General features: G+C 54.7%; 1 protein-coding gene across 3 annotated transcripts; it reads right to left on the bottom strand.

Annotated features, from left to right (window-relative positions):
- Window positions 1-18,767: 18,767 nt before the first annotated feature.
- Window positions 18,768-24,503, bottom strand: TOB2 (transducer of ERBB2, 2). Of its 3 annotated transcripts, none has more exons than XM_061450708.1 (2): window positions 24,132-24,503; window positions 18,768-19,892 (listed from the first exon to the last, which is right to left on the bottom strand). In XM_061450708.1, the coding sequence occupies exon 2, from the start codon at window positions 19,804-19,806 to the stop codon at window positions 18,784-18,786; it is 1,023 nt and encodes a 340-aa protein (XP_061306692.1). In that variant the 5' UTR covers window positions 19,807-19,892; window positions 24,132-24,503; the 3' UTR covers window positions 18,768-18,783. The 3 variants fall into 3 exon arrangements, with proteins under 3 accessions (XP_061306692.1, XP_061306695.1, XP_061306693.1); XM_061450711.1 differs by lacking the exon at window positions 24,132-24,503 and adding an exon at window positions 23,170-23,290; XM_061450709.1 differs by lacking the exon at window positions 24,132-24,503 and adding an exon at window positions 21,842-22,072.
- Window positions 24,504-24,753: the final 250 nt, after the last annotated feature.

Below are 24,753 nucleotides of genomic sequence, written 5' to 3'. Positions count from 1 at the left end.
TGAAAGGCTAAATCTGTGAGGTGACCAGGCTGCAAAAGTGGTTTCACCTTCCACTTGCCCCTGAATTCCTCTTCAGGCATCACATGGCATCGTATCCTTGTGTGACTGTTCAAGCAAGAAGGAATGGAGACAAGTGGAGAGCAGGCTAACGCCTTCTCTGCTGACGTGCAAGGCTGGGAGGCAGCGGGACCTGCAAAAGGGTGGGAGTCCCGGATTGTGGATGTGGGTGAAATATGGCCAGAGATCCTGTATACAAAGCAGACCCCCCATCCAGCATGACACTAGAGTCCCTCTCCTGCCTGGGAAGTGGGGGACACAGAGGAGCTGGAGATGCCATTGTGTACAGGTCTCGGAGCAACAGGCTGTCTTCTGCCCTGCCTCAGTTGCTCAGCCTGTGAGGCTGGGAGCGGCGTGCTGTGCACATCAGACCTGAGCAGGCTGCTGAGGAGGGCAGGCAATGGAAAGAAAGTGTGAGCAAAGTGACTGGAAGGGAACTGAGCCAGAAGTTGGCAGTGTAGGTATGACAGGCTTGCGGGTGGGTATGTGGGGTGTCCCTGGGGAATAATTGCAAAAGACCAATGTGGGACCAGCCTTCCTCCCCTCTGGAAAGGGGAAGAGGCAGACAAGGCAGGCTCATGAGGTAGCTAGTGGAGTACAGCAGAAAGGTGGTGGCAGTATTCCAGCAGTGGCAGGAGGTGAGTTCACGTGCCTTACTGCTTCTTTGTACTTGCTCAAACCTAGCTCTTGAATGCTTTAATCCAGAAATGTGCTTCCAGCTTGTGAGAGCAGGCTCTGCACCTCACTCCTGCTTCAACCGTGGCACAGCAAGCCTTGGAGCCTGATCCCTGCGCATGTTCCATGGTGGTAGTGCAGTGTCAGTGGGTACTGCCCTGCTCCAGCCCTTGTACTGTGAACACACCCTGGGCTGCAGTGCTTCTTCACCCACTCATGCTTGTGAAGGTTGCCTGTGGCTCCCAAACAGCAGCTTCTGTAGCCAGCTTCAGTCTCTGTCATCAGTCAGCAGTGCCTTCATTTTACCCTGCTGGCTGCTTATTTGCTCCTAAGGCTCCTAATGCTACCTATAAACATAAAATACATAATCTGAGGAGAAGAAGCTTCCTCAGATTGTCCTAGATTCACACACTGCCTCAGTCCAGCAGCAGTGGTTTCTTCTGCTGGGAACACTGCTGCAGCCCAGGAAAAGGTGCCATTTTCTAAGTCCTTCTCATCCTAAAGATGCTGTCACGTCTGCTCACTGCCTCGTGCAGCACAAGCTCCAGAATCCATGAGATGGGGACATTTGCAAAAGCACATTCCTTTGAGTGAAGAAATTTCTCATAGTATCCAATCTAAATTACCCCTTGAGGCCATTTCCTCTTAACCTGTCACTTATTACTTGGAAAATGAGACCAGACACTTCTCTCCATCCTCTTTGCAGGCAGTTGTAGAGAGCGATAAGGTCCCCCTGAGCCTTCTCTTCTCCAGACTAAACATCCCCAGGTTCCTCAGCCGTTCCCCATCAGACTTGTGCTCCAGACCCTTCACCAGCTTTACTGGACCTGCTCCAGCACCTCAATGTCTCTCTCGTAGTGAGGGGCCCAGAACTGACCACAGTGTTTGAGGTGCAGCCTCACCAGTGCCCAGTACAGGGGGATGATCACTGCCCTGGTCCTGCTGTCACACTACTGCTGATACAGACCAGGATGCTGTTGTCCTTCTAGGCTGCCTGGGCACAAGCTGGCTCATGTTCAGCTCCGTCACGCAGCGCCCCCAGATCCTTTTCCACGAGCAGCTTCCCAGCCTGGAGCATCGCATGGGGTTGCTGTGACCAGCCTCTGCCCCGGGCTCTCCCCCGGCTCGCAGTGCCCCAAATGGCGGCCGGGCCGCGCCGCTTCAACGGCCGCCGCGAGGTGGCGCTACGGCAGCGCGTACGGCAGCACCGCCGGGCGCTCAGCCGGGCAGTGCGCGCCGGGGCCGGGCGCGGGGGCAGGCGCGGGGACTTCAGCGTCTCGAGAGCTCCCGCTGAGGGTCCCCGGGAGCCGCAGGGAACCGCAGACGCCGAAGGGCTTGGGTGCGACACAGGCGCCGGCTGGGAGTAACCTCGAACTGACCTGGAGGAGGCAGCCTTACCCTCCTGTTAGACCTGCTGCCCTGTGGCTGCCCTCCACAGCCTCCTGAACTGAGCCCACCGGAGCGCTAATCCAGGCTCCCGCTCCAGGACAGCGCTGCCCAGCTGCCCCTGGCACGGGGGAGGACTTGGAGCAGGCAAAAATAGCTGGTCACGCGGCTAGGAGCTTGTCATGGTGATGGGGTAACGCAGGCTCCGTGCCACGTGGAAACACGGCCCTGGGTCTTTTGACTCCTGTCCTGACCTGCACGCAGGGCAGCATACGGGACGTGTAGGGACCATCCAGAGAGCGTCCTGACAACCTCAGCCTGAAGAGACCCTGTCACTGCCCGTGATGAAGCTCCACAGAAGCCTAAAGGTGGGAACACAGCAAGGGAGCAATTGGAAGAGAGCAGAAGCGCCTCTAGCTCCTGCACCAAGGAGAATGAAGCTGAGGAACCCCGGAAGAGCGCTGCTTCCCACAGTGAACAGCAGCTCATGCTCCCCAGGCTGCCCCAGCACACCAAGCCCAAGGGAAATGCCTTCCTGGCCCTAGAGCCAGCTTTGTCTTGAGCCTGTAAGCAAAGCAAACTAGCACACAAAAGCATGACTAAGAGCAGCAGGGCTTGCCCTGTACCTCCTCCCTGCCTCAGCCGACCCTGTGGCTAGCCCTGGCCACAGAGGTTACAGAGATGAAGGAAATGAAAGAGTTTCCTGGAAGTCCAGAAGGAAAAGAGGTGACCTCTTCCTTGCCCCTTCAAAGATCCCGGAGGACCCTGAAGCAGATTAATAACGTGTAACCTAAAGAGGATGCAACACACTGAGGTTTCAGCTCTGTACCAGTCCTCCTGGGGACCAGCTTGGCGGTAGCATTGCAAGCTTTATTTCAGGCATGTGTATGGCTCTCTATGGGCACCCTCCTCTCCTGCCATGCAGTGACTACCAGCCGGCTGGATCTCTCACCAAATTAGGCTGCTTCTGCCCACCTTCCAGCCCAACAGGCTATAGCACAAGGTTATACCATGGCTGGCTAGGAACTTCTTTCTCATTTCAAGTCTAAATATATTTCTGATCCAGATGAGCTTCTAGGAGAACAAACTGGACTTTTGCCCCAGCGCATGTTTATGATGTGTGGATTCTGTCTCTCCTCACCCTCTCCTGGTTCAGCTCAAACAAGTTGCACACTCACAATGGCCACTCAGGAGCCTGCTCTGTACTTGCTGCAGGTCAGCTCTGTCCTTCCTGAGGGAAGACTGCTGTCTAGAGCAGCGCTTACAGTGCTGGGTGAAGCTGAACCTCGAACTTGCTGGTCTCTCCGGACAATTCTTTGATGGGCATGTCCTTGAACTGAGTGTCTTTTTTCAGACCCGAAGTGGCAGCATGGGCAGCATCCACCCACTGCCTGTCTTCTTCCATTGCTCAAACCTGAGGGGCGCCTGTCTTACAGCATTCTGGGGCAAAACACTGCCAGTTTTGACAACTCTTCCTGTGACCAACACCACCTCTCTCTCCTTCTCACCCTCCTTGCCTGTCCCCTGCCAGTCCCTGTGCAGCAGTGTTCAATGGGAAATGAGACGTCATGCAGTCCCCTGCTCCGGACCGTGTGTCTCTTGTGTTCGCTCTGAGGGACAGGGTGATGCTGGGGTATTGCATTTCCACAGAAGGTAGGGTTTTTTTTCCCTTCCACTCTGCTCCGAGGAATTGTGATAACCCTGTGGCTCAGGGAGGAAGGAATGACCTTTCTAAAGTTACAGGGAGAGGCTGCGGGGCGGAAAGTGCAAGCAGGGCCATGAGAGGTGAAGGAGAGGCTGTGAGGGGACTGTTAACGGGTAAGGAGAGCTGGAAGAGGACGTGTCCTCCAGGTACCCCGGCCCCATTCCAAGGTGCTGCGGGTCCCTTCTGTGGCAGTACAAAGCATTGCTCAGCACCAGTTTAGCACAGCCCAGCAGTACCAGTTGCCCCACAGGGTGGACATCTGCACAGTGGGGAAGAAGGAAGGAGGGGTGAGGTTTAAAAATAGTCCCCTTCTCATTTCTGTAGCTGTCATTCGTGGTGCGTAAGTGAGCCCGAGGCCTCCCTGCTCCCATCCACGCTGCGCCTTACATAATGGGAGATAGACATCGCTTCGGGGTGGGAACAGCCAGGGACATGACATTCACGCTGCCCTGCCAAAGCCCATGGGCAGCTCCTGGGTGCCCAGGCCCTGGAAACAGCCTGTGGGCTGGGGAGGAGGAGGTGGCAGCAGGGGCAGCCCGAGGGCACAGGCTGGCCCTGTGGCATTAAAGCAGGCAGGAGCTGCGGAGTGCTGCGGTGCAAAGGGCTGTGAGAAGGGGCCATAGGCTGTGGGGAGGGCTGCGAAATGCCACAGTAGGTCATATGGAGTTTGTCAGAGGGGAAGATGTGGCCACGGGGAGAGGAGGAGGGGGGCTGCAGAGATGGCACTGGTTGGTGGAGAGCAGGGGCTGCAGAGCAGCTCCCAGGGGGTTAGAAACTGGGAAGGGGAGAGCATGGGAGGATGGGTCTGGTGAGCAAGGGGAGTGAGAAGCAGTGCAGGGAAGGACAGTACTGAGGAGAGCTGGTGTGAGGAGGGGGCTGAGTGGATAGGGAGGGTTTGGGGAGAGTGGCAGGGTGAGAAGGGCAGTGCTGGGGTTGGTGAGGGCTGGGGAAATGGAGGATGATTCAGGCGCCTGAGGGAAAGGTGAAGGTCCATTGGAGCCATCGCACTGCCTATCCTTGCCTGCCTCCTGCGTGCTACAGGCCAAACATTGCAAAGGGCAAAAGAGCGTTCCACATCCCCTCATGTCAGCCACGCTGGGCTCAGGCACTGCTCCCACATGCCTCTTCCCTACTGCCCCAAGCTCCAGCTCCGAAATCTGCTGACTCAGGAAAATTCCAGAGGTGAGGGGCTGCGTGTGTGGCGGCAGGTCAGAAGGACAGAGCTGGGCAACGGTAGGGACGCCAGCCTCAGCCTATCTCATCTAGGATCAGTTCCACCCCTCCCACCTTCTGGCCAGGAACTGAGCCATATGCCTGCTCGCTGTAGGATCCTCTCTTCTTCCAAAGATCACTGGCTTTCACGCTTTATGTGCCAGCAGCCAGACTGCCTTGGGATAGGCATGAGTCACTGCGGTTATTTAAAGTGTGCCTTCTGAGCGCTACCCACGTGCCTGTGCTGCACAGGCTGACAAGGGAAGCACAGTCGGACCCCAGAGCTCACACACAGAAGGCTGGACACCGAAATAAATACTGGTACCTCATCAGCCTCTCCCAGAGCAATGGGAAACCTTGGCATTTGTCAGCACACACCCCCCCAAAGAGGGGAGAGCAATGCAGCTCATCCCAAGCTCAAACAGTGTTGAGCTATATCCATAACCACAGACCAGCTGTGCTTCACAAGAGGTGACTGTGTTGGTCCCCTGGGGCTCAGCAGGCCTGGGGCTGGTTTGGCAGCCATGCAGCCATCCGCTGCACAGGAGGCATGACCCGGAGCTGCTGGGATGGTGCTTGGGTTCTCCTGGTGCTGGAGCAGGGACCAGAGTCCAACTTTCAGGCAGATATGGGCTTCTAAATATTGGGGGAATGGATGTCTTAGCTAGTAAATATTTATGGCATATTCTAACTACTCCCTGCTGTTTTCCATTAGGACTGACATCCCAGAGTAATGAGTAAGTCCCGGTGCATGCCCTCCCTGGCTCCGCATCGCTCAACCAGACCCGCTGTGAAGCCACTGGCCTATGAATGAGTCCAGGCTTGGGGAAGCTCATTCTCCCCCTGCATCCCGCTGGCACCAGCTGAGGTCCTAGGCACACATCGTGCTTAGGCTGAGTGTCACCACAGCCACCCCATCCTGCCCTGCCCTGCTGAGGAGAGGCAGTAACAATCACCAGCCCTTTGCCTTGTGCCGTGGCAGACGTTTGAGGAGCTGCTGCTGGCCAAACTGAGACAAGACAGGGCGTATGGAAAAGGAGGCATCACTGGTGAGTGTGACATCTGCATTGGCAGTCAGCGTGAGGAGCTGAATGAGCAGAGCAGTTCTGTGGGGCCACCACGTGCAGGCCAGCTAGAAGGAAGATCTCAGCTCTGCTTCCTCACCAAAGTGATTTTTTCTGGCTCAGAGCAGGGGAAGTGCTTGTGATCTCCCAGCCTGAGGCAGCAAAAGCACAGGGCCATTTTCACTGGTTGCAGGGCACCGAGCTGCAAGGATGCATCCAAACTTCCCCTTTCTTTGGGCCGAGGCAGCCCTTCTCCAGATCCTGGCTGCTTTTGCTGCTTCTTGTGCATTAACCTCTCAGGGAGGGTCTTTACACAGGGGCGCGATGCCTCCTTGAGCTTGCACAAGATCACTTTTCTCTCCTGTCACAATACGTCATTCAGCTTCAAAGCATCACAAAAGGTATTAAGGAAGGTATTTGTGCTAAGTGCTCATTAAGTATTTGCAGCTACAGCCAGGCTCATCTTTTCCAAGACAGCAACAGCAACTATGGGAACTGTTGTCCTCTCCATGCCCAGCTCCTTCATGCCTCCCTTCTCTGGCCTGTTGGAGGGCTGCTGTTCCTCTTCCATCTCTCCCACTGTGTTACTCCTTGATTTCCCCTCCCTCCATCTCATTTGCTTTCTACACTTAAATTTTCTCTTGGCTAGACGTTGATCTTTACTTTTCTTTTGCTCCTTTTCCCTCTCCCCCTACTGCCTCTTCTCTTCCCCTTCATTCACCAGTCAGCAGTGGCCACTGTCCAAAGCAGTGCCGGAGCTGTCAATAAAAGAGCCCTCCAGCTCCTACAAACTGTATTACAGCACCAAACACCATTCCTACCCGAGACCGTGGGCTCCAGGCCCATCTGCAGCTCACACCTCACTCAGCTAAGCCCTTCTCCTACGCAGCTCCACTACATTAGACCTCCGTGCCTTGTTGCTACAGCTGTAAAAGCAGGGACTGACACAGCAGGGGAGGGATCGTAGCTGCTAAAACACGTGCTTCATGCGCCAGCTCCCCTGTTAATCTATATCAAGCCTGCAGAGGTTGATGTTTGTTGCCTGTTTTCTCTCTGCTGCATGAAGTCTGTATGCAGTAGGACCCTGCACAACTTGGGACCCTCGCTGCAGTGATGGGACACGCTCAGTGGCTTTGTAGGGTCCACTGTGTGCCTGGCCTGACCCCCAGCTAACAAGCATCAAACTGTTCTTTCAGGTCTCTCCCTTCACTATGAAGTAATTTCTTCATCATCTGCATTAGAGGATTTGGAGAGGGCTTAGGGCAGAGATCAACAGTTGCAGAATTACATAGGGCACGAAGTATTTATGTGAGGGCTTTGGGATTCTGCTTCCCATTGATGATGATAGTGTCACCCAGAGCTATAAGCCTGTTTGCAAGCTGAGACATCTTGGGCCTGCCTGGTATTAGGCCAGAGAAATGCTGATTGCTGGAAATGGCACCAAGCACTTTGAAGCTGGGTCTGCTCTTGGCGGATGGCTCTGAGCCGATGCCTGGGATGGGTGGTGGGTAGCCTGGAGCTGCTTTCAGGTGGGATGATAGCCTGATACCTTGACAACAATGTCTGGTGAATTAAGTCCTGTGGTATTTCTGTAATAGCACTGCTGTGAATTGCAGCTTCCCAGCTAAATTGCACTTGAGTAATGCTCTCATGACTTTACTATCTCCCCAACATTTTAATTAGTCATTTCTGTCTTCCCTCCTGTGACACGGTATTAGCACAAAATTATTGTTATTAGTACTAAATGGCTGCCCTGTCACACAGCTCCCTGCACGATGGGGCTGTATTGCAGCAGCAGCGGGTGGGCTTGAAGGTGTTTTTGGAGTCACTGGAGGAAAAAAGCATCAATATAGAGGACACAGATGCAAGGGCAGATCTTTTGACCCCTTTTCTTTACAGTTAGGGCCTCACACCCAAGGGCTGTAATGCTCCCACTGAAATCACGTCTGAGATTGAGAACAACAGAATCGGAAGTAGGCCTGGGGGAAGAATGGTAACAAAAAGAGCTAGAGATGGAAAAGATTCCGAGGGTCCATGTATCCGTGAGCCCTGTGCATGCATAAGCAAGCCAGAGCTGCATCTGTACTCTTGCTTTGTACAGAGCACCACAGGAGCAGTTTATACTCGTAGATAACACAGCATGGTGATCACAAAAACCTGCCTCCCTTTTGGCTTGAGCAATTAGCCTGTACTCAATGTTTCCATTAGTAAGTGAACTGAATGATGGCATCGGGTAGTTTGACATAATCCTGTTTGCCTACAAAGAACGTACAAACTCCTGCTTCTGTAAGCACAGCAGGAGTCAAACTGCATCAACAGCTTCTTTGCTCGTAGCTCTAAGCCTCTTTTTAACCAGTTCTTCAACCTGCTTGGAAAAACCTCCTCGAGCTCTTGCTGTGTGTCACACTGCACATTCTTTGCTGCACTGCCTGTACACTTCCATAAAGCTTCCATTGCCACTCTGCAGCCTCTCCTGTCCCAGCTTCCCTCCATAGCTTTGCTTTGGGGTCAGTAGTTACCAAGTGCCTCAGGCCATTTGTGGTCAACGCACAGCAGAGGTATTTGGTAAGACGAGAATGTCTTCCATCAGACAATTACATTCATGCCCTCATACCACCATATTACTTCAACATGCGTGGTGTGTCAAAGCCACATTGCCACTTTGTTTCTGATTAAACCCCCCTGGGGTTTAATGAGTTTTCCTCTGGCTGTAAAGCAGCGGTCATGGGGACGGTCACTCCGGTAGTCCTAACATAATTCTGGACAACCTGGGAGAGGCGGCAGAGCCCCATGTGGCTGCAGCACAGCTCCAAAGGCTGAAGGGGTTTGGAGACTTCTGCAAAGTAAGAAGTAAGAAATCCACCTTGCAAAACCCATTGTCCCAGCTGGTCAGCAGAGACTGGCGTCAACAAGCTGTTCAGAACAAGCTCCCGTCATCTCCATCCGTGCTTCTGCAACTCTCACATCTGCCACCTCCTCTGCCATTAGCTCCTGGGCCCTAGCCAAAGGCTGTGGCAACACCTGAAGTGCTTATTGTGCTATGGCAGCAGTGCTGGGACACCTCTGCCAGCTGAGCTGACTGCTCCAAGATACACTGACATGCAGCTGGTACCTGCTGCGCTTGAGGCCCCTGCACTACAGTGCAGCAATGGGCTCCCACAGCCATGTGTCCTGCAGGTCTGTTTGCCAGTGCTGTTCCTCTGCATGGAGGGCAGCTGTTTCCATGGCAGGGAAATGTGTGGGAAATGGAGAAGACCAGGAAGCGCTGCAGAGGGAGGAAAAAGGAATCAAACGATCACAGGTGAATGGCACAGGGGAGATGGGTCCAGCAGGAGGAAAAGGTACTATGGGAAGAGATGTGTGCAGGATTCTCCCTTCACCCTACTACTGGCTGCCAGGATCAGGACATAGCATTTAGGGAAAATACTGTTTCGGAGCAAGAGAGGTGAGGGAGAAGAGGCTGGGGCTCTAGAGAAAGATGCTACCCAAGTTTTGTAGGTGGGTGGATGAGCTCCCACCCGGGGAATACCAGCACCCATGGTAACATAAGCTGGTATCATAGCCAAAAAGCTGGGAAATGCTTCCACGCTCTTGGGGTCTTCGTATAGGCTCTGGCAGGAGGTGTCTATAATGGCAAACATTCTGGAGATGCAGCTGCATCTGTTCATCTTCCTTTCTAGTCTGCTTGGTGAAGAGCACCCAGAAGGGAGAGCAGGCAAACTCAGCTGCAGGCCAGCATGAGCGTTAACTCCTGGAGTCCAACCAGTTTGCGTGGCAAGGTGTGAAGAGGCCAGCATTCACCCAGCACCAGCAAATTCTGCACAGCAGCAAATCCAGCTGTGCCCCTGGGCGGGAAGCGGAGAACCATGTCCCCGCAGCCTGCTCTGCCAGCAGCAGAGCCTGGAGAGCCAGCCACTGCCACCACAAGGTGAGTAACATCCTGCCAAGTGACAATTACCTTCTGGAGGAAACGTGGCTCCCTCCAGGAGCAGCAGCTCCTAATTCCCCCACCAATATCTTCAGGTGAAGAAGAGGGCAGCCAATAGCCTTGCCATGCATAGGAGGAGAAGAGTTCTGTGCATTTGGCACAGCCTCCCTTTTCTACCTGCAGACCTCCTAGGGAGAGGGGGTAAATTCAAAGGCAGTGAAGTAAATGGGGTCTCTTGGTAATTGTACCTTCCTCAACAGAGCTGTAGCACCAAAAAATACCTGGGGAGGGGTTGGTATTTTGGTGAAATCATAGCCAGCTCCCCGTACCCAATTCTGTTGCGGTCAATGAGACTGGATGTAATTGATGGGGTTTTTCAACCAGGCCAACACAGTGACCTACCCGCATTTACCTCCCTGGCTGTGGAAGCCAGAAGACACCTCCAGCCATTTGCAGGAAGCTTTTCCACACCATTGAGGCCACACGGGCTTCTCCAGTGGGGTGCCATGGTCTTACTTTTGTGGCTCCTCATGGCCATGGGCAGCTCCCAGCAGCTCCTGCAGCCCTACTTGGGCAGAGCAGCTCTGGGGAAGGCACTTGCACAACTTTGCAGGATGCTCCAGGTATGTTAAAGGCAGATGTCCAGCCCCAACCAGTTCTGGACTATGAAGCTCTACTGGCCAGGCAAGGGAAGGGTCAGCGCACAGTTACTGACACAGACCTCCACTTCCTAGTGATGCTTTTTGGATTACTCTTGCGGTCCCCAGGCAACCTGTTCAACCAGTTCATCCCGCTCCCAGGAACACTTCCTCACAGGGGGCAGAGATCAGGCCTGTGCTGCTCAAAGACCGATGGGTCCCCACAGCAGCACTTAGCATCTCAGAGGAGTCATGCGCTCAGAGGAGTCAACGCTTCAGTCTCAGGCACCCTATGATGTAAAACACTGGGGCCAGGGTTGGACGGACTTGAGTCATTTTGGAGCATTTTGTGGTGCACATTGGGAAAGCTGCAGTTTTCTCTTAAAAATACGAAGTCAGAAAACCTCAGCTGTGATCTTGTCTGTGTGCTGAATGTCTGAATGACAAAGAGATGTGGTCACTGGCTTCCTCCTGCGGTAGATAATGGTCTAATATAACTTTGATGGAGTACATGCTGCTTAGATACTGTATTATTCCCTACTAATGTGCACTGGCTGGTCAAAAAGTTCCTAGAACAAGTATCTCCACGGAGGAAAATGATGTATTTCAAAGAGCACTGTGTCTTGCAGAAAAGAGTATCTCCAAGATTAAAAATAAAAGCTCATCAGAATAAAATAAGCATTCTTAGCTGGCTTGGTATCAACTGTTTAGTCTCAATGGACAAGTTTGTAGTTTGAAGAACCAAGTAAGGTCTCTTTTGCAAGGTTTTATACACTTGATCTGTGCTGTGATTTATAATCTGCAATATAGGATGGTTTCTTCAGTTTTCCTTCTGAAATCAGCCATTCGTGGTTCCTTCCCTGTGCTGATGTGTTAGGTGGTGGATTGTAGAGTTCAACATCCTGTCCAACAGCAACTGTTTACGCAGTGAGACTGCTCCCCTTGGCAGCACTGGCTACCTTCAGCTCTGCCTCAGAGTGTCACAGCCCACCTGCGCCCTTTCTGGGTTTATTTTGTTGGATCCTATTTTTGTCCGAGTCTGTCAAGCTCTTTCCCTTCCTTGGTGGAGGCCGGCAATGGCGTGGCTGCAAGGGATAAGCCGTCCTCCCTGGTGTGTCTCCATCCCATCCCTCTGCACCATCTCCTGCCCCACTGGGAGCAGCTGCTGGTGCTGGTGGGATCAGTGGAGGCAGCAGGGGAGCGCCATGGGTGCCAGCCCGGCACTCGTGCTCCCCATGAGCAGGAGGAGCTGCGGCACCTCCCCAAGGCTCGGCGCCTCCACGTCTGTGCTGTCGGCAATGACAGCTCGGTGACTCATGGGCACCCTGCGGGAGCTGGCAATATCCCCAGAGGGGAACCACCTCGTTGGGAGCAGCCCAGAAGCAGCATGAGGACGATCCCACGTGCGAGGGTGGCCAGCAGGGAGGCAGGCGGGTTAGGAGGGAGCCGGTGAGGCTGCTGCCCATGCTGGGTCACCAGGAACACACACTGTCCCACCGGTGGTGAAGGCAGGAGTTCCACCCGCCCTCGCCTCCCCAAGGAGTGTAAACACCTCGATGTCCCCAGGGTGCTGGCCTACTTCCCTCTGCTCCTCAGTCCTTCTCTGGCTTGTGTTCGTGTCTTCCAGGCACCTCTGCTACTCCTTTCATAGAGCCACAGAACGGTTTGTGTTGGAAGGGACCTTAAAGCTCACCCAGTTCCAGCCCCTGCCATGGGCAGGGACACCTTTCACTAGAGCAGGTTGCTTCAAGCCCCGTCCAACCTGGCCTTGAACACTGCCAGGGATGGGGCAGCCACAGCTTCTCTGGGCAACCTGTGCCAGGGCCTCAGCACCCAAACAGGGAAGAGCTTCTACCTCAGAGCTCATCTCAATCTCCCCCCTTTCATGTTATGCAGGGACAGGACGTGACCTGGGTAATTTTGTAAAGGCGCCTGAGGCCTGCTGAGACATTGCTCAGACCTCTGTGGGAGCCCGGGGCAGCATGTGTTGACACTGAACCTACCCACAGGAACATCAGGAAGCACAAAGTGCCTGTTGCTGAGGAAAGCATTACTTGGTCCTTGCATGAGTTTGCCAAGCTCTGCAACTGACGCCCATGAAAGAAGCATTTCCTGCTGCAGCCATGTCACCCATTGCCCTCCATGCACATCACCTTATGTGGGTCATTTTGAGCTTGGTGTTCCTGTTTTTCCCTGATGCGAGCTCCAGCTGCACCTTTTGCGAGCAGCTTCTGGCTGATTCACTTGAAGGAAAACTTTGTCCTTGGTGGAAACACCCTGCCAAGGGGGAGGGACACGCTCCCTCCTGCGGATCTGCTTCCTTCAGCACTCAGCCTGCCCCAGGCAAACAGAAGTAAGCAAAAACCCCTCCTCAACCAGGTCATGGTAACTGTGGGATAACACGGGGACCACACTTGCCTCCTTGGCATCTGGGGAAGAGAGTCTGGTCCCCCTTGCTACACCTGCACCATCCCTCCTCAAGCAAAGAACCTTGAATCTTCTTGGCAGAGATCTCTTCCTAACCCGCTGACCTGCCTCTGAGGGCTTCTTGGCAGTGGTGAACATGTATCCCTCCCCGGCGCATGCGCTTGCCGTGCTAGAGTCACTTTTGCCACTAGCAATGGCCACACACAAACTGGTCCTTCATGGCTTCAAAAGCACCCTGCATGCCGGCCAGGGCTTGTCCTTCACCTAGGGCTGGGGGCGAGAGCTCTGTTCTTCAGCAGCTTTGTTAAAAGCAGACCAGGTTTCTGGAGGTGAGGATGCAGGCGGCAGCAGGGGGGACAGTGGAAGAACAGCTCTTACAAGCATGTTCCCGGCTGTGCTGGAATTGGAGCCCAGCCATAGAAACTGAAGGGAAAAGCACCAGGTTTGGGAGGCAGCAAACCAACCTTGGCCTCTGCGCTGCTGCCTGCACCCTGGCTGGGGACATACATGGGGTGGAACCACACACACGGTGTGACCGTGGCACCAGCCTCGACCCTCGCACCCACCGGGGCCGTGGGGAGCACAGGGGCCGCAGCCACGTGAGCGGGAGCAGGTGGCACTGGCAGGAACACTCCTCGGGGACGCCAAGGACTCAGCAGGTCCCAGCCATGTTCTTGCACCTCTCGGTGCTGGCACGTCGGCAAGTGCCGGCACAGGGGAGGCACCCGCTGTCAGCGGTGCCTGTGCCGTGTGTTGTTCAATCCCAACAACCCCAAGCCTGCAGTGGGCTCTGAGGCGGTGGGAGATGCTCTCCTGCCGGAACAATCTTGGGCTGTTTGGCTGGGCCCGTATTGAAAACGCAGTGCAGGGCACGGCTGCCTTACAGCCAGCTTCTCCTGCTTGCATAAGGCTTTCCCCCGGGGTGCCAGCCCCCTCCCTCTCCCAGAACAGCCCGAAGCATGTCAGAAATTGCTGCTGTCACAGGCTGAAAAGCCCAAGGCTGAAGCATGGCGTTTTCTAGCAGAGCTGTCTCCTTTCAGATGGGAGCCCGCCCGCTCGGTGACTCAAGCAGCACGTTTCCTTCTAACAACGGAGTCCCCTGTGACGAGTGTCTAAACACCACCCGCACGCCCCTCGCTTTGGAGGTTCCAGGAGACAAGCCCCATCTTGTCACTGTGCTTTGCTGCAGCACCCAACCTGGGGACCGACTCAGCCACTGACAAGCACCCAGCAAATACTCCCACACCCAGGCACCACCCGACACGGGGCTCCAGCATCTCCTTCCCTCCCTGGAGGCTGATGGAGGGCAGATCCCCATCCCAACACACTGCTTCCAGGCGGGTGTTTCACCTCCCCACACCCTTCAGGCTCCAGGGGCAAATAGCTTGGACAGGATTGAGGCTACACTAAGGCTTTGCCCTAAACCCTGCCCAGGCTGCACAGCTATCAGTTGTAAACCAACTCCAGGCCCTATCACCCGGCCGTACCTGTGTCCAAAAAGGGAAAGGCTCCGTGCCTCCCTGCGTCACAGCTGAGCAAATGCAGGGCAAGGATCAGGAAGGCACATACGCGCCCTCGGTTTTCCATTCCCAGAAGCATGTGTAAGGGCAAGCGCTGGTGCACACTCGAGATAAATGATTGCAAGGGGTTTGAGGCACAAAGGGGAAAAAATAGTTTTGTTGCTTAGCAGAGGGTGACAGTCACGTGGCACGCAGCAAGCGCGAACAGCGGCTTGCAAAGCCAAGGGCAGAGCAACATGAGCTCTTCCAGGAACACATTCCAGCTCAGGGGGCTGAGGGGGCACAGGTGAGGATGCTGGTGTGAGCTGCCCACGGGTACTGGCTCCACGCTTGGTTGCCTCAAGTACATCCAGAGCTGCAAGGTCCCCCTGGAGCAGGAGCAGTTGGGTTCCACAGCCATGGGGCACCCTTGGGTTGGGACAGGCACCTCGGCATCCTCCTCAGCACAGAGGGGCCATCTCACCTCCTGTCACCATGGAGAAGTGCCCTTTGCCAGAAATTACAACTAAAGGTAAGCAATGAGGTGAGAAAAAGGAACAAGATCAGACCTGCATCATTGCCTATTCTGTCCAACCTCAAGCCCGCTCTGCTACGAGGAGTCACTGTACCTCCGGTGACAGGCATACACAGCAGGGAGGATAGGGCCTGCACACACACCTTCAGGCTTTCTCCGCTTCCTGAGTCTCCCCAGATAAACCCCAAACTGTTTTGCAGAGGAGAGAGATGCCACAACCAGCAGGCCCTCTGCAGAAACCACTGCTGAGAAAGGCTTCAGCTACCCTGTACAGCGACCAGCGGAACCCCAGCTCAGCCCTGGCCTCCCCTGCTCAAGGAGCTGAATCATGGCAGGACCAGGCACACAGACACTTTTTCCTATGTCGCCGCTATTCCTGGCAGCACAAGGTCAGGGAGGCAGCTGCCCTCGAGGTCTTGCACAAGCCTGGCCATCACCAGGCTATTCCTGACCTCCATCACTCACCCTGCCTGCGGCAGGACACAACCAAGCACCACTCCACCCAAGCGCAGCATGGAGCAGAAGTGTTCCCTGCCTGCCAATCACACACACCACGAAACAAGCATTTATTATACCATGCTTTTAATACAAACTTAAAAAAATCTGGAACAATAGAAACTGTACAGATTTGATCAACCTTTTTTTTTTTCCTGTTTTGTTGTTTTTAACTAAATCTCTAGACACACCAATGTCCCCTTCCAAAATATTGCACAACATTCTGAATACAAAACTCTGATTGTATTCCTCCTTCTAAAGAAAAGAATAAAAATAAAATAAAGAGAAAAATAAAACCCAAAAGACAGCAACCCCCTGGGTGCCCCCTCGCAGCAGCCCCCTTCGGGGAACAGAACCCCAAAAGCAGAGCACACACAGAAACCCTCTGCTCAGACACAGAGAGACTTCTGGCCTCTCCCACAAGGCAACTCTGGATTCACTCCTCGGAGAGGGGCGGGAGGGAGAGGAGGGAGGCTGCGGGAGTGGGGAGAAAGGAATCTTCACCACTTCTTTTTTTTTTTAAAGTTTTTTTCCTGAAAAAATATTTTTTTCTCTCCTCTTTTTAAGAAAAAATCTTGAAAAGAAAAAAATTACAGTTTTTTTCTCTTACGTTAGAAATATACATATATTATATATACCTCTGACATTTTACAAATGTAGCAAATTATTCAATACAAACAGACAGCAACAAAAAAAAAACAAAACACAAACCCATAAAAAATAAAAGTTAAAAAAAAAAAAATGTTTTTCCTCTCTTCTCTTCCTAAGAAACCAGGGAAATTAGTGCAGGTTTTTAAAAAATAAACTCGAAGCTGAACGCCTACATCCAAGACTAGAAAAGACCCGAAAAGGCCGTTAAGTTTCCATCGCTGCCTGACGCTGGAGGAACACTTCTGAAGCACGCTTTTTTCCTTTTAAGATACAAAGAGGTTGGTCCCTCCTCTTCTTCCTCCTTCCACTCACTCACACCACTGTGTTTTCAAGCAGGTAGAATACGTGTGGCAGGGCAAAGCAGCATCAAAGCTTCACACACATAAGCAGGTGGACAGAGCAGGGGGGGTTATCCCAACCTTTCCTTCCTCCTTTCCTTTCTCCTCCTGTGCTGGAGGAGAGCACGCTGTCCGGATGCAGGGACAGCGGGAGGAGGATGCGGTAGCAGTGGTGATGTTCGTCGGGGGGGGGGGGGGGGGGGGGGGGTATAGTGTGTCAAAAAACACACGGAAACAAAAGGGAAACCCAACTGCTCGGCCATTCCTCGGCAACGTGTCCTGGTGTGGAAGCCCGCAGAGGCTGGTTCTGGGGAAGCCACCCTCCCTGCCCACCCACATGTTGGTCATAGCTCAATGGCAAGCGGTCTGCTCGGGAAGAGAGGGAGGGACTGTGCCGCCCCCCAGTACCCAGCGAGGGGCAGGGTGCTAGGAACTGTCCCTGCAGAGCTCTGGGCAGTGGAAGCCTCCCTGGGGCTCACTGGCAGCATTAACTATAAGAGGGCGGGAGCGCCTTTGTCTCAGCTCGAGGGGAGGGAGCTGCAGCCTGGGTTCAAGCCCACGTCCCCTGAAACAGGGATGTCTTGAAAGAGCACATGGGTTTGACAGATACAGGAGAAGTGGGCTTTAGTGCGTGCTCCAGAGACACCACTGAAAGAAAACCAAACCTCAAGTTTGGGAGGCAGCAAAAAAAAAAAAGCAGCTTATTTTTCTTCTTAAGTGAGAACTTCAAAAACTGGAGTCTCATCATCTCCATCTCTCTCCTCTCTGCACACTTCCATACTCACACAACAGCCTCCAAGGCAGTCTTCTTCCCACCTAGAGAGCCTCCACCCTGCCAGCGAAAGCAGCAGCCCTCCTTCGGCTTCCTGTGAAGGTGGCTTTTGGAGTCCCTGACACAGACCCAACCTAGCTGTAAAGCCACTGTGGCTCAATTGCAGCACATCACCCTGGGGAAAGCTGCAGGAGCATTCCTGGATCCTGGCCCTGTGGCAGGGAGGCACCGTACATTGACCCAGCAGGATGACTGCTCACCTTCGAAGTGCCTGGCTCCGCTCTAAGCCTGCTGCCATCTGCACTGATGAGATCTGGCTGCAATGATGAGTTTGGGCTAGGTGCTTCCCCTCCATGCTGGATCAGCTGCCTCTTCCCACTTCTCTAGAGGAGGAGGGGAGGGGATTTAGTCAGGTGGGTATCTCACTGAAAGCATAAACCCTTATGCCACCACTCAAGAGAGCAGCTTCGACAACACAGCCCTTCTTCCTCTAAAGTTGTGCTGCCTTGCTAAGGAAAAAGGAAGGAATCCCCTCTTTGAGACAAGATGATGAATTCACAGCAGGGAATGAGAACTCAGACCCAGCCCAGACTGCCTGGCCAGCCCTGGGGGGCATAGCAAGGCCCCCTCACTCAGAAGGGGGCAATAACAGCCACTCAGTTCAAGGCTGTCCTCCTGCAGCTGCAGCTGGAAGTGCAGGTGAGGAAGGGAGCAGGAAGAAGCCATTTCACAGTAATGCTCTGCCCTCCCTGCTTCGTGCCGGGAAGTGGTCAAGAAGAGTTAGTGCTTTGCAGCACACAGAGCAGCTGACACCAGCCTGGGCTGAGCAACAAACAGCACAATGGTCTACGCCCATGGGCACAGTAGATGCTCTCCAGTCTACATGCAGACCCGTAACAGAACAAGCAAGCTCACCCACCCATTTCTGGCTAGCACGCAACAGGAGCGTGTGTATCTCCACTGACTCATCCTCTCTCCGTCCCTCCTCCAGCTTCCAGCAAGTTGGTACAAGGAAGACATCCCTACACCCAGGTGGAAGGACCCTGTGTCCAGCGCTGGGGGATGGTGCAGGGAATCAGCAGTATCGTGACCTATGGTTGCACCAGCCCTGGGCTGGGAGAAGGGGAAACATGAACCAAAAAAATCCCAAGGCTCATTTAAGGAGTAAAAAAATGAGTAGGAAAAAAGCATAGGGACTGAGTTAAAAAACAAATCAGTGCTTCAGGAGCATTACCAGCACAGCGCAACAACACTGGGCTCTCTCTTTTCCCAAGAAGCTATATTTATAAGATTTGAATATTTTCTGTATATTTCTAGTTTTCTTTTTCTCTCCCTCTTGTTTGTTTTGTTCTCGTTTCTCCCCCCTCCCTCCCTGCCCCAAAATACTCTCTTTCCTTGTGTTCAGTTGGCCAAGACGACAGGCTGGAATGACTGGCTGGGATACTGCATGGCATTCAGGTTGTAGCTGAGTCCTTCCACGAAGGGAGACTTCTCCAAGAAGAGGCTGTTGGTGCTGCCACCAAAGACCTGAGCCATATCAAAGGTACCACCCGTGCCAGTGTTGAACTGCGATGCTGGCGGGATGCTGCTGGCCTGGCTCTCACTGGCAACGCCATCGAAGAAGAGGCTGCTGGCTGCCGGTGACCCGCCACTGTACACGAACTCCTTGGCGTTGGGGGAGAGCTGTGACTGTGGGGCTTGGCTCCCGGCGCTGCCGACGAAGTTCAGAGAGTGCATAGACAGGGAGAGACCCTTGTGCTTCAGCAGGTTGGTAGTGGGAGACCTGACCATCCTCAGCTGCTGCCCAGCCCCTGCTCCGCCACCACCTCCTCCGGCTCCTCCGCCCTTCTTCATCTTGGTGGAGCCGAACTTTGTGGCAGCAAAGGTGGCAGTGGTGAAAGTGATGGGTTGGGCAGAGCGAGGGATGAAGGTGGGGCTGGGTGACTGACCGAAGGAGGGGGATGGAGAGCTGGACAGAGAGTTGTCCTGGCTGCCGATCGGGACAAATACCTGGGCGTCGGGGTTGAAGCTGCTCTTGATTTCCTTGTCTAGCTCCATGGCGCTGCAGCCCTCACTGTCATCCAGGTAAAGGACCTTAACAGAGCCCTTCTCACCTATCTGGTAGGAAACTTCAAAAGGATCGATCCAGACGCTCAGCTCTTCTGGCACATTGGCACGTACATCCTCCACAGCCAGCCCGCTCCGCTTGGCTGCCAGCTCCACCACCGGATCCACTGTCTCCCCGATGTGAATGCAGCGATAGCCAGATCCCTTCAGAGGCTTCTCTGGGTACCAGTGACCCTCATATTTCTTCTTCAGCAGGCGCTCTAGCTCCTCGCCAAACAGGTCTGCCCGCCTCCGAGGAAGCTTGTTGTACAGGTATGAGATGATGAAGTTAAGAGCAACTTTGATCTCCAGATGCATACTCCCCTTGCAGCAAGCAAGTCAGGGCAGTGTATTAAAAGAGACAAAGTGACACACACATAGACAAGATGTGGCTCCAAACAGACCTAGGGAAAGAGAGAAAAGGACAGATGAAGATGGGAGAACACAACAACTCATCACCTGTCGAGATGAACAGCTGCACTTTGTCATTAACAGAAGCAGAATGAGCAGTTCACAGTCATGCTGAAGAGCAGTGATGCTCTCCAGGAGATTCACTCCAAATCTACTGGCCCTCCAGAGAGATGCTGCTAGGGAGGAGTCTTCCTGCTCCTCTACAGGAGAAATAAGGGGGTAGCTACACAGGTACACACATCATACTCACCTCACTGCCACATCCCACTGCTGAAACCCAGCAGGCCAACTGCCTACCCTGGCAGAGCTATTTCAGCACATCTAACGCACCTCTCCCTGCCCTGGCACCCAGCTGTTTCCAGCACAGCTCCCCTGCACTAGACTCTCCAGAACACAAGCACACCACTCCAGCAGTATTGTGCCTCACTCAGTGGTTTGTGCAGAGACCCCCACTTGCGCTCAGGGCAGCAGAACCAGCCTCTCCTCCTGAAGGCCGGGTGGTCATGCCGGGTGCTGGCACAGAAGATATGAGAAGGAGCTAGAGAGGGTGCTGAGGCACCAGCTGCCAGCCCGTGTTTACCATCCCCTTGACTGGCAGGCACAGATCTTATGAAGTGTACCCAGTGGAGGCTCTCTGCCTAGATACAAGCCTAAAATCCCAACTTAATTCGGGGGGGGGGGGGGGGGGGGGGGGAGAAGAGCGGCACAGGAAACACGCCTGGTGTCACAAAACACGCATACCAACAGCCTGTCTGACACAGTTCACATTGCTTATCCCTGCGCAGAGGGAAGCTAAGCTCTGCCAGGATCAGGTACCTACTTAACAAAAATTGAAATTGCTTGCCAAAGACTGAAGTAATCCTCCTTCCCTCCTTGTGAGGAAGTCTCTGAAATGGAGAGAGCCCACAAAAGCCCAGTGCAAAACCACAACACTCAACTCTCCCATTATACACAGATTTGCAAACAATGTCTGCCTGGGTACAAAATAAAAGCCCCGGGTAGGTCAGCACCATACGCTGTCATCCATCCCAAGAAAACAAAACCCACAGATATTTTAAGAGGAAGCACACTTCCAGTAGCCTCCACGCCTCTCCAGAGGGAAGCAGAATATCCAGTTTTTAATTGGCAGCTTAGTCAGAGGCCGCGCTGTCTCTTCAGCTGCCCTCACCTTGCTCAGACAGTCATGTCGTATTCAACCATCTTCCTAAAATGGGCTTTGGGGATGCTCTTACGAAGCTCTCAAGCCAATGTTTACACAATGTGCCAATTATTTGGGGGTGGGGATGGAGTACAAACATACAGTGTCAGCATTCCTCGGAGAAGCTGGGAATCCCAGCAGCACAACAAGGTATTCACGCTCGCCTAAGTCAGGAGTAAGAACAAACTGACCAGACTCGTTTGCTTGGTCTAGTTTAGTGGACAAGAAGCATTCGATGGATTTGAAAACAACCTTCAAGTATTTTGAGGCTTTACTACAAAAAAACAAGGGGTGTGGATTCTGTGCTTTTTCTATACTAGTCCGAGGTCAGAGAACTTTGGCTTTAGGATGATGGTGACCAGAAACAGACACTGCACCTCAAGTCTGCCAGCAAGGAGGTCAGTTCTGGAAGGAATCCCCTCTGGGTTTGACTCAGCAACACGAAAAAACACAGGAATGAAGGGATGAAAAAGACGGAAAGAAGTCTTGCCTTTAAAACCCGCTTCAAGGAATTACTGTAGTGTGTCAACTTTTGGTAGGTCACCGAGACCTAACCAATTTCTACTAAGAACAGATGCACACCAAAGAAGTAAGCAACCAGTGTTTCAGAGAAGAGCAAGGAGAAGCCATTTTCAGAAAGTCTCAGTGCAGAGACAGAGCCTCTTCCAGAGAAAATAGCACAAAGCAAACCCCTGGCAGAGCACAAGTAAATGTTATAACAAGAGCTTATACAGCCCACACTACCTCAAGAGGGGATTACATGGAGCCTTCTCAACCCTTTGGCTTTCAGGCATCCGAGGGAGAGGACACTTTGAAATCTCAGCAAAGTAAGCAGGAAGAGAACAGCCAGTTTGTAAATCTTTTAATCTCATGTGGTAAATTCTAATCCAGATCAAAAAATCTATTAAGAAATCAGAAATTACGGATTGGCAAAGGAGCAAAGGCCAAAATTTACTACCACCCTATTTGCAACACGAATGCCTCAATATACTCTGAGGCATTCATGTTGCCCACATTCCCATCAACGTTCTTCAGAAGACAGCGAGGAGACACAATTATAAATCACTGCCTCCCTTTTCTCTTCTCTTTAAGAGGTACTCCCCCTTCCTAAAAGGGGAATGCTCTGTACTTTGACTACAAAAACCATGAGTTGATCAGCCTAATAATACCAACAGCTGCCAAGGTAGCTGCATATAGCTGATACTCGCAGCAGAAGGCTTTAAGATTCAGAGATTGCACTGACTCTTCAGGTTGCTGACAGTCAGATGTGCTCCAGCAGCCCCCCCCACCATCTCTTGCTACTGCACTAAAATGTGATAGCATAGTAATAAAATAATTAAAACTAGATGATACTGCACGGCGCCAAGATATGAACAACTCAACATCAATTGTTGAAGGTAATATGACAAGTCTCCCATAAGGAGAGGCTTGCCCACGCTGCCAGCATTGCCAAAGCAAAGGCTGATGGTGCCATGGGCAGAATACCGAGGTGCAGGCAGGGAACAAAGGGCCGCTCCTCTGTTCTGCACAGGGAACACGCTCGGAGCCCCTGTTTTTCAGCACACCGACGTGCTGGAGGCCAGAGGCCCGATGACCACTTGCATCAGAGGACAACAAACACGGGCACCATGCCCTCTCCTACTCTCTACGCAAACACGGCGGGTGACCTTGCGAGTATCCCTCCAAGCTCCTGAGCACGCCTGGCCCTCGGGAACCGGCTCCTGCTGCCGCCTCACCCCACCAGCCCTGCTCCAGTGACTGTACAAGGCGGCTGCCACCACGACCTGTGCTCCCACAGCCAGCCGGCCGGAACAAGGGACCCCTTCCCAACCTCACCCTCGGTGCCCCTCCTCCCCCATACACCCTCACGGGCGGCAGAGGGGCTCCCCACACTCGAGGCGAGCGGCCCGCAGCCGGCCGAGCCCTGCCCGGCACACTGGGCATTCCTGGTGACCCGGCCACACAGAGCTCGTCCCCATCCTCACCAACCACCCCATCACACACACCCCCACCCCCCCGCGGTGCACGCTGGGACTTGTAGTCCTCGCCCCCCTCCCCTCCCCGCGACCTACTTCTCTCCGGACTACAGCTCCCGTGGCACCCCGCGGCCAGCCCGGCCCGGCGCTCTTCTCGCCGGGGCAGCACACAAAATTTTCCACGGCACATGCGCGCTGGCGGCCGGCCCCGGCGCTGCCCACGGCGAGGTACACGCCCCGCGGCCCGGCACCGCCGGGCAACCGCCCTCTCCTCTCCTCCCTTCCCTTCCCCTCCCCTCCCTCTCGGCAGGGATAGGAGGGATGGGGGGAAGGGGGGGGGGGGGGCGCGCGTCCCCGCCCCAAGGCTGCGGGACAGAGACCAGGAGGCCACAAGTCCCGCGTCCCCCCCCCCACCCGGGTGCGTGTCCCCGTCCCCCCGATGGGTCGCAAACGCGCTCCCCCATAAGAGCCCTTCGACGGAATGGGGAATGCCCGCCCCCCGGGAGGTAGAGCGCCTGGCCCCACGCACCCGGCGGGGCACCACTGCGGCCTCCGAGGCCGGCGGGACCAGGGGGTGCAGCCCAGCCCAGCCCCAGCAGTGTCTTTTGTTGTCTCTGGGCTTCCCCTTCACTATCCCCCCTAGAAGAGCCCGCGGGGGCTGGATCCGCCATGCGGGAAGGCAGACAGCCCGGCGACATCCCCCTTTACCCCGGCAGCCCAGGGTGTCCGCCGCCGCCCTCGGGCCCAGCCTGTCCTTCTCGGTGCTAAGTCGCCCGCCCTGTCCCCTCATCAGACAGAACAAAATGGTGAACTAGGGCATCGCAAAGAGCCGCCGACCCGATGACTTTCACCCCCCACCCCACCCTTGAAGCCCCATTAATCCCCCCAGGTACCGGCACCCGCACGGTCGCTCCACGGCCGGATAAATTACACCCACCCCCAATGCCAGGCTCGTCGTCCCCTCAGACCGAGCCCACAAAGAGGACAGGGGCTAGGGGAGACCCGTCCCGAGAAGGGGGTGGGGAGAGAGGCAAGGAAGCTCCGCTGGCTCCACTTACTTCGTCCTCGGCTCCAGGGCCGGCGGCTGTCGGGGCCGTGGGAGCTGCCGGCGGAGCCCGGGCGGTGTGTGCGGGTCTCTGCCCCGTCCCGTCCCCTCCCTCGCCTTCTCCCCGGCGGTACGGTTCCTCCGCGGGGCGGGACCGGGGGCTGCGGTGGGGCCGGCGGTAGTGCGAAACGCCCGGGGTGGGGTGCGGGTGCCGGTGTTGCCGCCGCTCCTCGTCGGTCGGTCGCTCCTCCCGTCGCCGCCAGCCGGCCCGCAGCCGCCCGCACCCTATCCTCAAGTGAGCCAACTCACGGCAAACTTTCACCCTTAGCAACCCCGCGCAGGGATCCGCGCTCCCGCCCAGCGTGATGCGGTCGCGAAGGGCGGGCCGGGACTACTTCCCCCTCCCCTCGCCCCACTCAGAGGCCCGGGGACGGCATGGGGACGCGAGGGGTGTGCGTGCCCCTGTTCGCTCAGCGCTGCCGGCACAGGGGGAAGGAGGGGGCAAGGGCTTTAGTGGGGATGAGGGTTAATCTCAGGACTTCCCCAAGCGGCCTAGCCCGAGGCGGTGGGGGTGTGGGGGGACACGGCGAGGTGATGGAGCAGGAGTGGGGAGGGAAGGGACCGGCCCTTGTTTT

Source organism: Pezoporus flaviventris, unplaced genomic scaffold, assembly GCF_033815535.1.
Source record: "Pezoporus flaviventris isolate CSIRO_AGI_PZ_B2104156 unplaced genomic scaffold, CSIRO_AGI_Pfla_v1 ptg000011l, whole genome shotgun sequence".
In the NCBI taxonomy this organism is placed as follows: Eukaryota; Metazoa; Chordata; class Aves; order Psittaciformes; family Psittacidae; genus Pezoporus; species Pezoporus flaviventris.
The sequence above is the reverse complement of the archived record's forward strand: the minus strand, read 5'-3'. Positions and strand labels throughout refer to the sequence as shown.